Here is a 14,329-nt window from a genome sequence, read left to right as displayed (position 1 = left end):
CGCTGCCTCTTGACTCCTCCATTGCTGAAATTACAAACTTGCTACAGTGGTGCCAAAACCCAGGAGCGATCAGAGTAAACGTCATGGAATCTTCACCGCTGGGCGTAGTCATCAAGTCCCTCACCGGCATCCAGTGAAGTCAACATCAGGCCCTCATGGAGTTATGCCTGGAGCAGGAACAGCGTTTCCAACTCCTGCTCCAGGGTCAAGCGGAGGACCAGCAGGTATTCCGGAGCCTGATCGACAGAGATGGGGCTGCTGCTGCAACCCCGGACACCTCAACACCGGTGACCCTCATCAAAATGGGGCCGAGTGATGATCCAGAGGACTACCTCGATCTGTTTGAGAAGACTGCTGAGGTGTGGAAGTGGCCACCCAATCAGTGGGTGGCCCGTCTGTTACCGCTCCTCTCCAGGGAAGCACAACTAGCAGCCCAACAACTTCCCGCCGACAGCCTCCTCGATTATCAACATCTGAAAAAGGCCATCGTGCAACAGGTTGGTCGTAGTCCTGAACAGAACCACCAGCGATTCAGGTCCCTGAGGTTTGGGAAACATGGCCGCCCATTCGCTTTTGCACAACAGCTCCAGGATGCCTGCCGGAAATGGTTGCTGGCTGAGGGAACCCGTGGTGCCGTGGAGATCGTCGACCTGGTGACTGGAGCAGTTCATATCCCAGCTTCCTCTGGAGATGGCAGGGTGGGGAAATATGTGTGGATGGGTCCTGTAAAATGTTGTCTCTGTGTGTGACGTGCAATGCTATGGCTGGAGAGGTGGTGCCAGGGCCGTCTACGTCTACTCCACATCAGGATGACGCAAGAGAGGGAGTCCTCAGGTGGTTCCCTGAGGGGGTTTTCCTCTGGAGCAGTCACGTGACTAGTCCCTCAAACACGCATTTGACCAAGTGAGTCATCAGCCGGGCGTCGCACTCACGTACCCATATTTTTCAATTATTAAGATCGGTTGTATCGCATGACACAGGACACTCAAACAAAAGTACATGCAACCCAGTTATTAGTACCGAAGAGTTGAGAAACCCTCTTTCAGGCGGCTCAATGTAATCCAATGGCTGGCCATTTAGGTCACGAGAAAACGTTGAACTGAATAATGGCTGGTTTTTTTGTTAGGTTTTTTTTTGGCCAGGCATTCACTGAGACGTTTGCAAGTGGTGAGCGGCGTGCCATGAATGTCAGTTGGTGAATCCACCGGCCACCCCAAAAGCACCATTGCGCCCCTACTGCTGATCAAGGTCCCCTTCAAGAGAACTGGCATGGACCTTTTCGGGCCATTAGAACGACCACACGGGGGCATCGCTTTGTTAGTTCTGGTGGACTGTGCAACACGATATCCGGAAGCAGTGCCCCTGCGCAACACCTCAGCACGTAGTGTTTCGGAGGCATTTCCAAAAGAAATCCTCACTGATCAAGGCACTACCTTTTACGTCACGAACACTACGCGAACAATATTAAATGTTAGGTATTAAATCGATTCGCACCAGTGTTTATCACCACAAACAGATGGGTTGGTGGAACGATTTAATAAAACCTTAAAAAATATGATTTGTAAGTTCTAACACGAGGACGCTATGAATTGGGATAAGTGGCTCGAGCCCCTGTTATTTGCAGTGCGAGAGGTCCTGCAAGCCTCCACATGGTTTTCCCCATTTGAGCTACTGTATGGGTGTCAGCTGCACGGCGTGTTCAACATCATACAGGAAGCTTGGGAGGAGGGACCTTCAAACAGTAAAAATGCAATTCAGTATGTTCTTGATCTTGGAGCAAAACTCCACACTTTGGGTTAATTAACACAGGAGAATTTGCTCCAAGCTCAGGAACGTTGAAGCTGGCTGTACGACGGGCACTCGACTACGGGAATTTGCACCGGTAGATAAAGTGATGAAGTATTACTGCCCATCTCAAGCTATAAATTACTCGCCAAGTGGCAAGGGCCCTTTGAGGTCACACGGCGAGTTGGAGATCTCGATTATGAGGTTAAGTGAACAGATATGGGTGGAGCATGTCAAGTTTACCACCTCAACCTCCTAAAATCATGGAGGGAGGCGGTCCCTGTGGCCTTGGCAACGGTAGTCCCTGAGAGGGTAGAGCTTGGGCCGGAGGTGACTCTCAAACCACATTCATTCACCCTGGTCCTGTGTGGCGATCACCTCTCACCATCGCAGCTCACAGACGTGGCCAAGTTGCAATTGGAATTTGCGGACGTGTTCTCGCCTCTCCCCGGTCGCACAAACCTCATGGAGCACCACATCGAGACCACCCCGGGGGTGGTGGTTCATAGCTGCCCTTATCGCCTTCCTGAACCCTGAAAAAGGTTGTTAAGGAAGAATTAGAGGTGATGCTTGATATGGGTGTAATAGAAAAGTCGTACAGCGATTGGGCTAGCCCAGTGGTTCTGGTACCTAAGAGCGACGGAATGGTCCGGTTCTGTGTAGATTATCGCAAGGTGAACACTGTGTCTAAATTTGATGTGTACCCAATGCCTCGGCTTGACTAATTGCTTGATCGGTTGGGCGTGGCTCAATTTTATTCGACGCTGGACTTAACAAAGGGTTATTGGCAGATCTCTTTAACTCCAATCTCCCGAGGGGAAAAAATGGCTTTTTCCACACTGTTCAGCTTATACCAATTTGTGACCCTTCCGTTCAGTTTGTTCGGGGCCCCGGCCACATTTCAGCATCTCATGGACTAAATTCTCAGACCACATACAGCATAAGCTGCCTGGCCTGAGTTGGGCGTTGGGGATATGTGTCTGTCTGCGGGAGAGAGAGAGAGCGGTTAGGCTCATCACCTGGGCTGTCATCTCTAACACCTGTTTCTTGTTGTTGTGATAGCGGAGGGAGGCATAAAAAGTTGCATGAGGCGTCAGAGTGAGTGAGTGATCGAAAGAGTGGAGCCAGAGAGACTGTTCCTGCATCTGCAGCAATACAACGTGTTTGTGTGTTTTATATGCTTACTGAGAGCCCTTTTTGTTGAAGTTTTTGAGTGATGCTAAAATACTCGCGTTGACAGTTCGCTGACTCCTCCATTGCTCAGATTACAAACTTGCTACAGTTTGTTTTTATTATGAATGAATGGCATCAAGCCAGAGATTTAGAATATTTTGTGTGCTTACATGCCAGGGCTTATCCCTGGGGTGCAGTGATCACCAATAACAGTATACCTGCTTAAACGTTTTCATCTGCAGGTACCTGGCTCTGTGCCCTCCACTTTCTACCAATTACATTTTTCTTTCTGCAATGACCATGTTGGTAAATATTGGAGAAAAAAAAGTGTGACAGATGTACATTATTGCTGCCAGAGAGAATTGTAAGGGTCCAAGAAAAGAAATACAGGTGCATCTCAATAAATTAGAATGTCGTGGAAAAGTTCATTTATTTCAGTAATTCAACTCAAATTGTGAAACTCGTGTATTAAATAAATTCAGTGCACACAGACTGAAGTAGTTTAAGTCTTTGGTTCTTTTAATTGTGATGATTTTGGCTCACATTTAACAAAAACCCACCAATTCACTATCTCAAAAAAATATATATAATCATAAGAATACATCATAAGACCAATAAAAAAAACATTTTTAGTGAATTGTTGGCCTTCTGGAAAGTATGTTCATTTACTGTATATGTACTCAATACTTGGTAGGGGCTCCTTTTGCTTTAATTACTGCCTCAATTCGGCATGGCATGGAGGTGATCAGTTTGTGGCACTGCTGAGGTGGTATGGAAGCCCAGGTTTCTTTGACAGTGGCCTTCAGCTCATCTGTATTTTTTGGTCTCTTGTTTCTCATTTTCCTCTTGACAATACCCCATAGATTCTCTATGGGGTTCAGGTCTGGTGAGTTTGCTGGCCAGTCAAGCACACCAACACCATGGTCATTTAACCAACTTTTGGTGCTTTTGGCAGTGTGGGCAGGTGCCAAATCCTGCTGGAAAATGAAATCAGCATCTTTAAAAAGCTGGTCAGCAGAAGGAAGCATGAAGTGCTCCAAAATTTCTTGGTAAACGGGTGCAGTGACTTTGGTTTTCAAAAAACACAATGGACCAACACCAGCAGATGACATTGCACCCCAAATCATCACAGACTGTGGAAACTTAACACTGGACTTCAAGCAACTTGGGCTATGAGCTTCTCCACCCTTCCTCCAGACTCTAGGACCTTGGTTTCCAAATGAAATACAAAACTTGCTCTCATCTGAAAAGAGGACTTTGGAACACTGGGCAACAGTCCAGTTTTTCTTCTCCTTAGCCCAGGTAAGTTGCCTCTGATGTTGTCTGTGGTTCAGGAGTGGCTTAACAAGAGGAATACGACAACTGTAGCCAAATTCCTTGACATGTCTGTGTGTGGTTGATGCCTTAACCCCAGCCTCAGTCCATTCTTTGTGAAGTTCACCCAAATTCTTGAATCGATTTTGCTTGACAATCCTCATAAGGCTGCGGTTCTCTCGGTTGGTTGTGCATCTTTTTCTTCCACACTTTTTCCTTCCACTCAACTTTCTGTTAACATGCTTGGATACAGCACTCTGTGAACAGCCAGCTTCTTTGGCAATGAATGTTTGTGGCTTACCCTCCTTGTGAAGGGTGTCAATGATTGTCTTCTGGACAACTGTCAGATCAGCAGTCTTCCCCATGATTGTGTAGCCTAGTGAACCAAACTGAGAGACCATTTTGAAGGCTCAGGAAACCTTTGCAGGTGTTTTGAGTTGATTAGCTGATTGGCATGTCACCATATTCTAATTTTTTGAGATAGTGAATTGGTGGGTTTTTGTTAAATGTGAGCCAAAATCATCACAATTAAAAGAACCAAAGACTTAAGTAGTTTCAGTCTGTGTGCACTGAATTTATTTAATACACGAGTTTCACAATTTGAGTTGAATTACTGAAATAAATGAACTTTTCCACGACATTCTAATTTATTGAGATGCACCTGTATGTACATCTATATTAATATAATAAAAATATATTGATTGCACTTTATTCACTTCCCACTTAAGTGAATAAATATATATTTGCTCTTTGTATACCTTTCTAAAAAAAAAAAAAAAATAATTAACACCAATAGTAGCCATGTAAATCATTGATAGCTATACAAAGACACGTCATGGGATTGTTAAATGTGCATTCATTATTTTCTGTTTATGCTGTGCTGGTTAATGTCAATTCATCATAATTAAAACATGGTTTCTAGTTACAAATGCCATTGTTAAAAAAAACAAAAAAAAAAACAAACAAAAAAAAAAAAACCAATCAGTCAGCTATGAGTAATTTAATCCATGAATGAATGTGTCCAATCACAGGGTGGTTACTAACATTGAGTATTGTTGTCCTAGTCATGTGATCCTAACATGGCAACCCCCAAGAGGAGACCCTCTCCACAGCTTTTATAAGTCTACTGATATCACTCCAGTCTTTCTCATGTGATTGGCCATGATTTTATACATGTTTCAGAATTACTATTCATTTCTTTAGTAGTTAAACTTTTAATGAGGAAAAAATTACTGAGTGCATCTTTTTTAGAAAAGCTTTACATAACACTTATCTATAGTGAAAAGGTAACTAAATCAGTTTGGTTTTAAAATTATATGTTGCATGGTACAAATAAATAACAGGAAGAAAAAAAAGGGAAGAACCCATTATGAGGAAGTAGGATAACAAATCTGTGTCCAAAAATTAAGCCAACTGCCTCACTGACTTGTCAGTTATCATGTCTTAACAGAGAGAATTTTTTATGAAGGTACCGTCTAAGGAAACTGGTTTCTGATAGGCTCTTAAGGCACCATAACTTCATGTCTAATGATATAAATTCAACTAGCTTTAGAAATAAGCAAGCAAATATGTAATGACTACAATGCTTGTCTAAAAATAGAATCATAAGTTGAAAAAATAAAAATCGAACATTATTCACTTGATTTAATTAATTTACTAATTTCAACTGCTTCATCAGACACCATTTTTATTCTTTCCATCGACTGCTGAACCACACACACAGGATTGTTGAATATTATAGGTAGCACAGGATTTACAGCATTTTGCCTTCAAAAAGCGTCAAAATTAAGTCATCTTAGAAGACAGAATGTCACGCAAACATTGGTTTTGGACGTGTTTGGGACTGGGCAGTGGTTGTTCATGTCATCCAATGGCAGCCCCCATGAGGGGACCATCTCTGTGTAGAATAAAACAGCTTTTCTAAAGTTAATGATAGGACTGGAATCTTCACCTCATGTGAGTGGTTATCATTTTAAACATAAGGTTCAAAATAGCTCCTCATTTCTTATGGATTTTTTAATTTTTTTTTTTTAATTTTTTTTTTTTATGATGAAAAATTACTGAGTGCACCTTTAACAGTCAGCTGTGCGCATGACAGTGCTCACATGTACAGAGCTATAACCACGGCTGTACCATTTAGAGTGGATTCCTTAAAAATAATAATCACAAAGTTCACGGTTTGTTTGTAGTGGCATATAGAAGTAATAGAATAATCCAAACTTCTAAATTGCCCTTAAATGTCAAATATATCAAATGAAGTGGTGTTAAACAGGGTCTCATCTATTTCTGTACAATGGTACTTTCCGTCCGAGTCTTCATTAGACAAGAGCGCACGGCATGCTAAAGTCGCTACACGCATAAGAATCAGAAGACAGCATGGCGAGGTTTCTCAAACTTAATATAAGGAGCTTTTTGGCCACACAGATCAGGATGTCGTCCGACCAGGTAGAGAATGCATTACAAAAAATATTCTGGCCCCGTGACTTTCTTTCTCATAGCCTATTAAAGTAAATGAAAAAAATATATATTGCTGTATTTCACAGCGATTTTGGAGTTCATTCATGAGCATGCGTTGGCAGTTCGTTGACAGTGTTTCGACACCCGTGTTTGCTAAATAAATACATTAAACGATATTTTAACGTATAGCGTTGTTTAAACATAGTCAAGGAAGGACTTTTAGTTTCGCAATGTCACACTTTCAGGGTGCCCTTGTGTTATGACCCTTTTGTTTACAAGAGCAAGCAATGTGTGTTCATATATGTTTTAATGATATAAAATGTCACTTTTATATCAAAATACCACGGTCATTTTACATTACTAGAACATACACGAGTATTTAAAGGTGCACTCAGTAACTTTTGTCTTTGTGTCATCTTGGACTTACACTGACACCTAGCGGCTTGGATGCAGCATAATTTAAAATCAATAGTTCCTTTATGATTCAGTTCACTTACGATTCAGTTCACTTGACATTGCATCACTAAGCTGACACTATGGGAGTGTCCTTCTACGGGATCTCGTTGAAACCCTTCTACAATAACACCAATTCTAAAAACTGGCTATGGGGTTTAAGCCCTGCCCTTTTAGGCGCGAAGTTGTCCGGTATAAAAGCGGGCGCGCAAACACCATTCCTCAGAATTTTCTTCAAGACAGTGATTCATCTCTCGTCTTAGAAGCCCTCTACATCTGTTGCTGTCGAAATACGTGAGCCAGCGGAAGGAATCTTTCCAAGTTTAGAAGACTGTCCGCTCCCCTGCAGTGTTCTGGCGGACATTCAACACCTCGCCGACTGACGCTTCATTGGTGAACGGGTCCTCGCTTCAGCGACACACCTGCTCCATGGAGCGCTTCGGCCTGAGTATCCTTTATTGATATTGCTATGTTGTATGTATGTATATATATATATATATATATATATAAACTCTGGAAAAAGAGACTACTGCAAAATTAGAAATTTCTCTTTAAATTTACTATTTATAGGTATGTATTTGAGTAAAATGAACATTTTTGTTTTATTCTATAAAGTAATGACATCTGGCGAGTGGTCAACGGAGGACGTTGCCACCCCTTCCCCCAGCGAGGGTGAGGAGCATGCACACGCCACTGACAAGGAGATACTTTGCGTCCTTTCAAGGGCGGTCGAAGATCTCGGTCTCGAGTGTCTCCTCCAGAGGAACCGGAAAAATCTCGCCTTGATGAGTGATTCCTGCAGTCCGGACATTGTCAAGCAACCGCATTCCACAGATCTGCCCTGTTCTTCCCGAAGGTTCATAACGAACTGACAAAATCCTGGCGCGCGCCCTATTCAGCTCGCTCACACAGCGATTCCACTCTCCTCATTAAAGTGGACCACGGGGAAGACAAAGGTTATGCCCAACTACGCATTATATTATACAATGAACAAACCAAATCGCCCTCTGTCCCGTTACGCAGATGCGTGGCGAGCCCTTACAGGCGTTTCTGACTGGGTGCTAAAAGTAATCGAACATGGTTATACGATCCAAATTTGCACGTCGGCCGCTCCGTTTCGACGGTGTTCTGTCATCCACAGTTCCGTAAGAAGACACGCCGGTGTTACGGACAGAAAACACACATTATGCACAACCGCTTCCTAATGGTGAGTGGCGCGTTATATCAGAACCAAATCGCCCTTTGTCCTGTTATGCGGACGTGTAGCAAGTAAGGCTGCAACTAACGATTATTTTTATAATCGACTAATCTAACGATTATTAGAACAATTATTCAACTCTTCAGCGATTATTGCAGCGATTAATCATTAGCTCTTAACTGACTATTCAGCTTGTGCCTGACTTAAAAGGTTGTATTAAACGTGCTTACTAACAATAAAGAGGACAAAATAATCTTTTAAAAATGCCTCTAAATGACATTCACTGAATTAAAGGGAGAAAAAAAAAACTTAAGTTTAATTCAGTAAAGAAATTCACTGCAAAAAATCCTATTGTTATCAAGTGTTTTTGTCTTGTTTTCCATTTAAAATGGTCTAAAAATCCTTAAAACAAGACCCATTTACTTGAGAAGCAACATATGCGATATTTAGACTTGCTTTAAGAGAATGTATCTTAAATAAGTGTATTTTGTATATGTGTATTTTTTCACTTGATTATACTTCTGCCTGTGCGGTAAAGAAAAAATATACTCGTATTCAAGATATTTGCTCTTAAAGCAAGTCTAAATGTCTTACATGTTGCTTCTCAGTTAAATGTATCTTGTTTTAAGGATTTTTCGATATTTTAAAATATTTAAATATTAAAATTAATTAAATATTATATTAAAAAAGAATTTTTTTCTTCTGCAATATAGCTGCTAAAGTAAATGCATATAAGGAGTTTTAGATATTTATATTGAAAAACAAACCAAAAAAGACAAATAAAAAAAATTTTTTTTTACTACAAACCTTTTTGCTCACTTGATTTCGATCCATCTTTAACTCACAAAAAACAAATTCTTTGTTCTTAATAGAGCTGCGTATCGCCGATTTCCTTCACCGTAAGAGACACATCGTGACAATCATATTATGATTCACTATGTCGCGAGCAATCACTATAAAAAAAATATAGCTGCAGCAAGCATGCGCCAATGATGAGTGTCTCCGCGCGAGACAGTGTATCAGCCGGGAGAAGTTTGAAACTCTCTCGCGCTCATATAAGCAGCTCTGACCGCACAGACAAATACCAGTTTCGGAGTTTGTGCTTATTTATACAGTCCCCTTCCTTATTATTTGAACTTTAATAAAGGATGCATTAAATACAGTATATAACAGCGCAGTGTTTTCTTTTTAGACACTCTGACAGGCAAGTTTTGCTCAAGCGGAACACCAGGTACGGCTCCGCTTTATTTCACGACGACACAGCTTCTGTATTTACTTATTTTGCATTTTTGTATTATACTCTGCGATCTACATCACCTTAATCTGTTTGAAAAGTTTGGAGTGCATCTGGACTGTGAGCTGTTATTTCTTCCTCTCCTCAATCAAGCATGAGCTGAAGTGCTGCTCTCACGCGTCATCATTAGCGTTTCAAAAGATCTCATGTTGTGTTAAATGAAATCAGACGACTATTCGACAACGGAAATTTTTGTAGACAATTTTTTATTGTCGACGTTGTTGATGTCGACTAATCGTTTCAGCCCTAGTAGCAAGCTCTTACAGCAAAGACGGCGGGCTTCAGCCAATTTTAGATCATTTGAGTCACGCACTTGCGAAGCGCCCATTTAAAATGTTTACTCAAAAACAGATCTTATCGCATGCCCACCCAAGCAGTTGGTTTGTGTCATAGATCTGAACGACGTGTACTTTCATCACGTGTTTGAGATTCACGTTCGAGTTATCCCTGGCTCTTCGCACGTTCACAAAGTGCATCGATGCGTTACTCGCCCCTCTGAAACTGAGCGGCATATGCATTTTGAACTGCCTCAACGATTGGCTATTACTGGCCTAATCAGAGGTACTGTTATGCCAACACAGGGACTTATTGCTGAGCGAGCGTGCGCATCTCACGAGCGAGTGCGTTCAGGCCGTTCTCCAGTGTCTGTCTCTACAAACTGGGGAAAGCACTTCCACTTTAAAAAGCATTGGAGATTATGGCGGCGGCATCCACCATCATTACATTAGGTCTTTTACACATGAGACCTCTTCAGTGCTGGCTCAAGCACCATGTGTCACGACATGCCTGGTGCCAAGGGCGCATGTGCATCACTATATCTCGCCGCTGTCTAGCTGCTCTAGCACCTTGGACAGCTCCTGCCTTCTACCAGCAAGGTGTCATGCTGGGGCAGATTTTCAGGAGGAAAGTGGTGACCATGGACGCTTCCAACGCAGGTTGGGGGGCAGTGTGTGATGGAAGCCCGGCTTTGGCACCTGGACAGGTGTGAGAAGGGCGTGGCACATCAACTGCCTGGAGCTGTTGGCTGTTTTCCTAGCCTTGAAAGCTTTTCAATCCAAAATAGAGAATTATCATGTTCTGATTCGCTCAGACAACACGACAGTTGTGGCATACATAAACCGCCGTGGCAGAATTAATTCCCTGCCATTGATGAGACTGACGCATCGCCACCTCTTGTGGAGCGAGTGTCATCTCCTCTCCCTGTGGGCAACATGTGTCCCAGGCCGTCTGAATTACGGTGTAGACCGATTGTCACACCAAGGGGCGATGCCGGGCGAATGGAGACTTAATCCTCGGACCGTCCTGAGGATTTGGGAAATATTTGGCAAAGCGGAGATCGATGTATTTGCCTCCGCAGAGAACGCCCACTGTCCCTCCTGGTACTCCCAAGTCCCAAGCTCCGCTAGGAGTGGACGCAATGGCCCACAAATGGCCTGCAAAATGCAAATACGCTTTTCCCCGGTGTGCCTCCTTCACTCTGTCATATGCAAAGTCAGAGAGGACAAGGAAAAATGCTATTGGTTGCGCCGAAGTGGCCCAATCAGTCCGGGTTTCCAGAAATGATAGAGATTCTGGACGGCCCTCCATGGGAAATACCACTGAGGAGGGATCTCCTCCCTCAAGCGGAGGGCAAAATCTGGCATCCCCAGCATAAGCTGTAGAACCTGCATGTGTGGCCCCTGAACGGAGTGTACTAAACGTGCCAGAATTAGCTCAGTCGGTTATGAACATAATTTTACAGGCTAGAATGCCATCTACAAGACACCTTTACGCAGTGAAATGGAATGTTTTCACTAGTTGGCGCTTTTCACGCGGCAAAGACCCGGTGAACTGCCCCATACCTGAAATTCTTACATTTCTTCAAGAGTGATTAGACGCAGGGCTCACTCCGTCATCGCTCAAAGTTTATGTGGCGACTATATCTGCATATCACGCATTCGAAGCTGGCACCTCTATAGGCAAACATGATTTAATCATAAAGTTCCTTAGGGGAGCGAGGCGGCTAAATCCCGACTTGGGAACTAACTTTGGTCCTAAAAGCGCTTGCAGGGCCCCCCATCGAGCCTCTAGACTGTTGAATTGCTGTGTGCTTTCTCTTAAGGCCGCATTACCGTCGGCTTTAACCTCAGTAAAACGGGTCGATGATTTGCAAGCACTGTCAGTTGACAATTTATGTCAGAGTTTGGTCCGGATCTTTCAAAAGCCACCGTCAAACCCAGAAAAGGCTATGTGCCTAAGGTTTTAACCACGCCCTTCAGAGTGCAGGTGGTTCACCTTCAAGCCTTTTTCCCTCCACCATTTAATTCGGATGAGGAACAGTCTTTGCATGTGTTATGCCCTGTGCGAACGCTACACACATACGTTGAGCGCACACGCAAGTTCAGACTGTCTGACCAGCTCTTTGTGTGCTATGGAGGATGCACGAAAGGAATGTCCATCTCCAAGCAAAGACTTTCTCACATGATCGTTAATGCAATCGCCCTGGCTTACGAGTCGTAGGGTGCGAATTGCCCATGTTAAAGCACACTCAACTAGAGGCATGGATGAACAGTGTCCTTACAAGACATATGTTTTGCGCAGGATCGTGTTCTCAAAATACATTCACAAGATTTTACAACCTAGACGTAACGTCTCTCATCGCAAGTCAACTCTGTCTAGAGCGCTCGCTATTTCGTTGGACAAAAATATACTTATGCCCCTCTTTTTTAAGTACGGGCTCCCCGTCATTTTACACAACCGCCTGCATTCAGACCGTTGTATTTCCCAAAGTCACAAGCACTTACATTATAATTAACTTTCTTCCCGGCTGGGTTCGTGAAGGGGTTAATTCATTTTAAATGACTATAGTTCATATATCCATTCTGAGTGTTCCCCTCCTGGCTCAATATGAGGGTCATTCACTTGCAGCATACTCATGTTGATTGCCGTCCCGCGGGACTGCAGCGTCATGTTTCCTCTCTGGGAGGGTTATGTTGTTTAGTGCGGAGTGATGGGACTCTGTTCCCCAAAGCATCAGCTTAGTGACGCAATATCAAGTGAACTGAATTGTAAGGGAACGTCTCGGTTATGTATGTAACCTCTGTTCCCTGAGATGTAAGAGAACGAGACATTGCGTGAGCTGGCCGCACTACAGACAGTTCTTTGAGGTGCGAGCAATGCGTTCTTTGTCCTTCAGTCAGAAAATTGAGATATAGTGTTTGCGCGCCCGCTTTTATACCGGACAGCTTTGTGCCTAAAAGTTCGGGACTTAAACACCATAGCCAATTTTAGATTGCCGTTATTGTAGAAGGATTTCAAATTGGGAGTGTCCTTCTACACGACCGTAGCATCAGATTTGTGACGCAATGTCTCGTTCCCTTCATCTCAGGGAACTGAGTTTACATGTGTAACCGAGATGCTTTCAGTTTCAGATGACATTGTAGAAATGTAGTATTCACAGTCTGCCATGATTACTTTTAATCAGTGAGTGAAAGTGTCAAATAACAGGACGGTTAATGAGATTGAGTAGTATTCGGCTGGTCATGTGATTCTAAAATGGCAGCCCCCAAGTGCGGACCCTCTCCATGTAGAATAAAAGAGCTTCTGTAAAGTTACTGATATGACTGGAATTATCATTTTAATGTGAGAGGTCATGATTTCCTACATATTGCAAATTACAATTCATGTCTTTTGGAGTTAAACTTTTAATGAGGAAAATATTACTGAGTGCACCTTTAAATGACATAATAATGACAAACATGTCAAATGTAAATTGGTTTACTTGTCTCAACAATGCATACTCAATGCATAATTTCTTGGTATATTATGCTTTATTTGGGTATTCTCACACATATGTACTCATTACAGATAAAGCAATAAACACTTCTTTCTTGTGAAATCTGTGCCTGTGTATCTCCTGATAAAGCTTGGAGAACTAGGTAAAGGTGCCGGAAAAGGAGGTGGTGGTGGTGGTGCAGTAAGAGAGGCAGGAGGAGCTTTTGGCAAAAAGCAGGCTGCTGAGGAGGAGTTGTACTTCAAGTAAGTGCCTTTGCTTGATCGCCTCACGCTTGCAGATCACTACTTCTTGCATGCATATAATAAAGCTCACAAGCTGCAACAGTGTTGTTCTCACAGTGTTGTGTTCATGTCTTGTCATCTTCTCTCTATATATCACCTTCACAGGAGAAAAGAGCAAGAACAATTGGCTGCTCTTAGAAGGCACCACCGGGAAGAGATCGACCACCACAAGAAGGAAATCGAGAGGTTACAACAGGAGATCAGTCGTCATGAGGGCAAAATCAAAAAACTTAAACATGATGATTAAGGCTTTTTGACAGATCTAGACACTTATTTCATAGACAGATAAATTGCCCCACACAGATTTTCAAACTTTTGACTTATCCAGTGTCAATAAACATGAATTTGTGTCTCAAACACGAAGGTGTGTCTGTGTTATCAATATTAAATTACCATTTGGTGACCCAAAAGACAAAAATTTATTCTGAGCATTTTTTAATCCTTCTTTAAATTGAAAAGGTTTTAAGATCTTATCATAAATTAGAAGCAAATGGTTCCAGGTTAAATCCTCTGTAACAAACAAGCTTTTGTTAATGTAGAATAGTGGCAATGAGTTCAGAATGGCTTACTGACATAAAAGGGTATGAATATACTATAGT

The 14,329-nt window shown here is 42.6% G+C and overlaps 1 protein-coding gene across 1 annotated transcript; it reads left to right on the top strand.

Annotated features, from left to right (window-relative positions):
* The first annotated feature begins 6,553 nt into the window (after nucleotides 1-6,553).
* On the top strand, nucleotides 6,554-14,089 carry atp5if1b (ATP synthase inhibitory factor subunit 1b). Its single transcript, XM_051722482.1, has 3 exons — nucleotides 6,554-6,717; nucleotides 13,579-13,691; nucleotides 13,836-14,089. The coding sequence occupies exons 1-3, from the start codon at nucleotides 6,649-6,651 to the stop codon at nucleotides 13,975-13,977; spliced, it is 324 nt and encodes a 107-aa protein (XP_051578442.1). The 5' UTR covers nucleotides 6,554-6,648; the 3' UTR covers nucleotides 13,978-14,089.
* Nucleotides 14,090-14,329: the final 240 nt, after the last annotated feature.

The sequence above is a fragment of the Myxocyprinus asiaticus genome, chromosome 17 (assembly GCF_019703515.2).
Source record: "Myxocyprinus asiaticus isolate MX2 ecotype Aquarium Trade chromosome 17, UBuf_Myxa_2, whole genome shotgun sequence".
Lineage (NCBI taxonomy): Eukaryota > Metazoa > Chordata > Actinopteri > Cypriniformes > Catostomidae > Myxocyprinus > Myxocyprinus asiaticus.
This window is presented reverse-complemented; position numbering and strand designations above follow the sequence as displayed.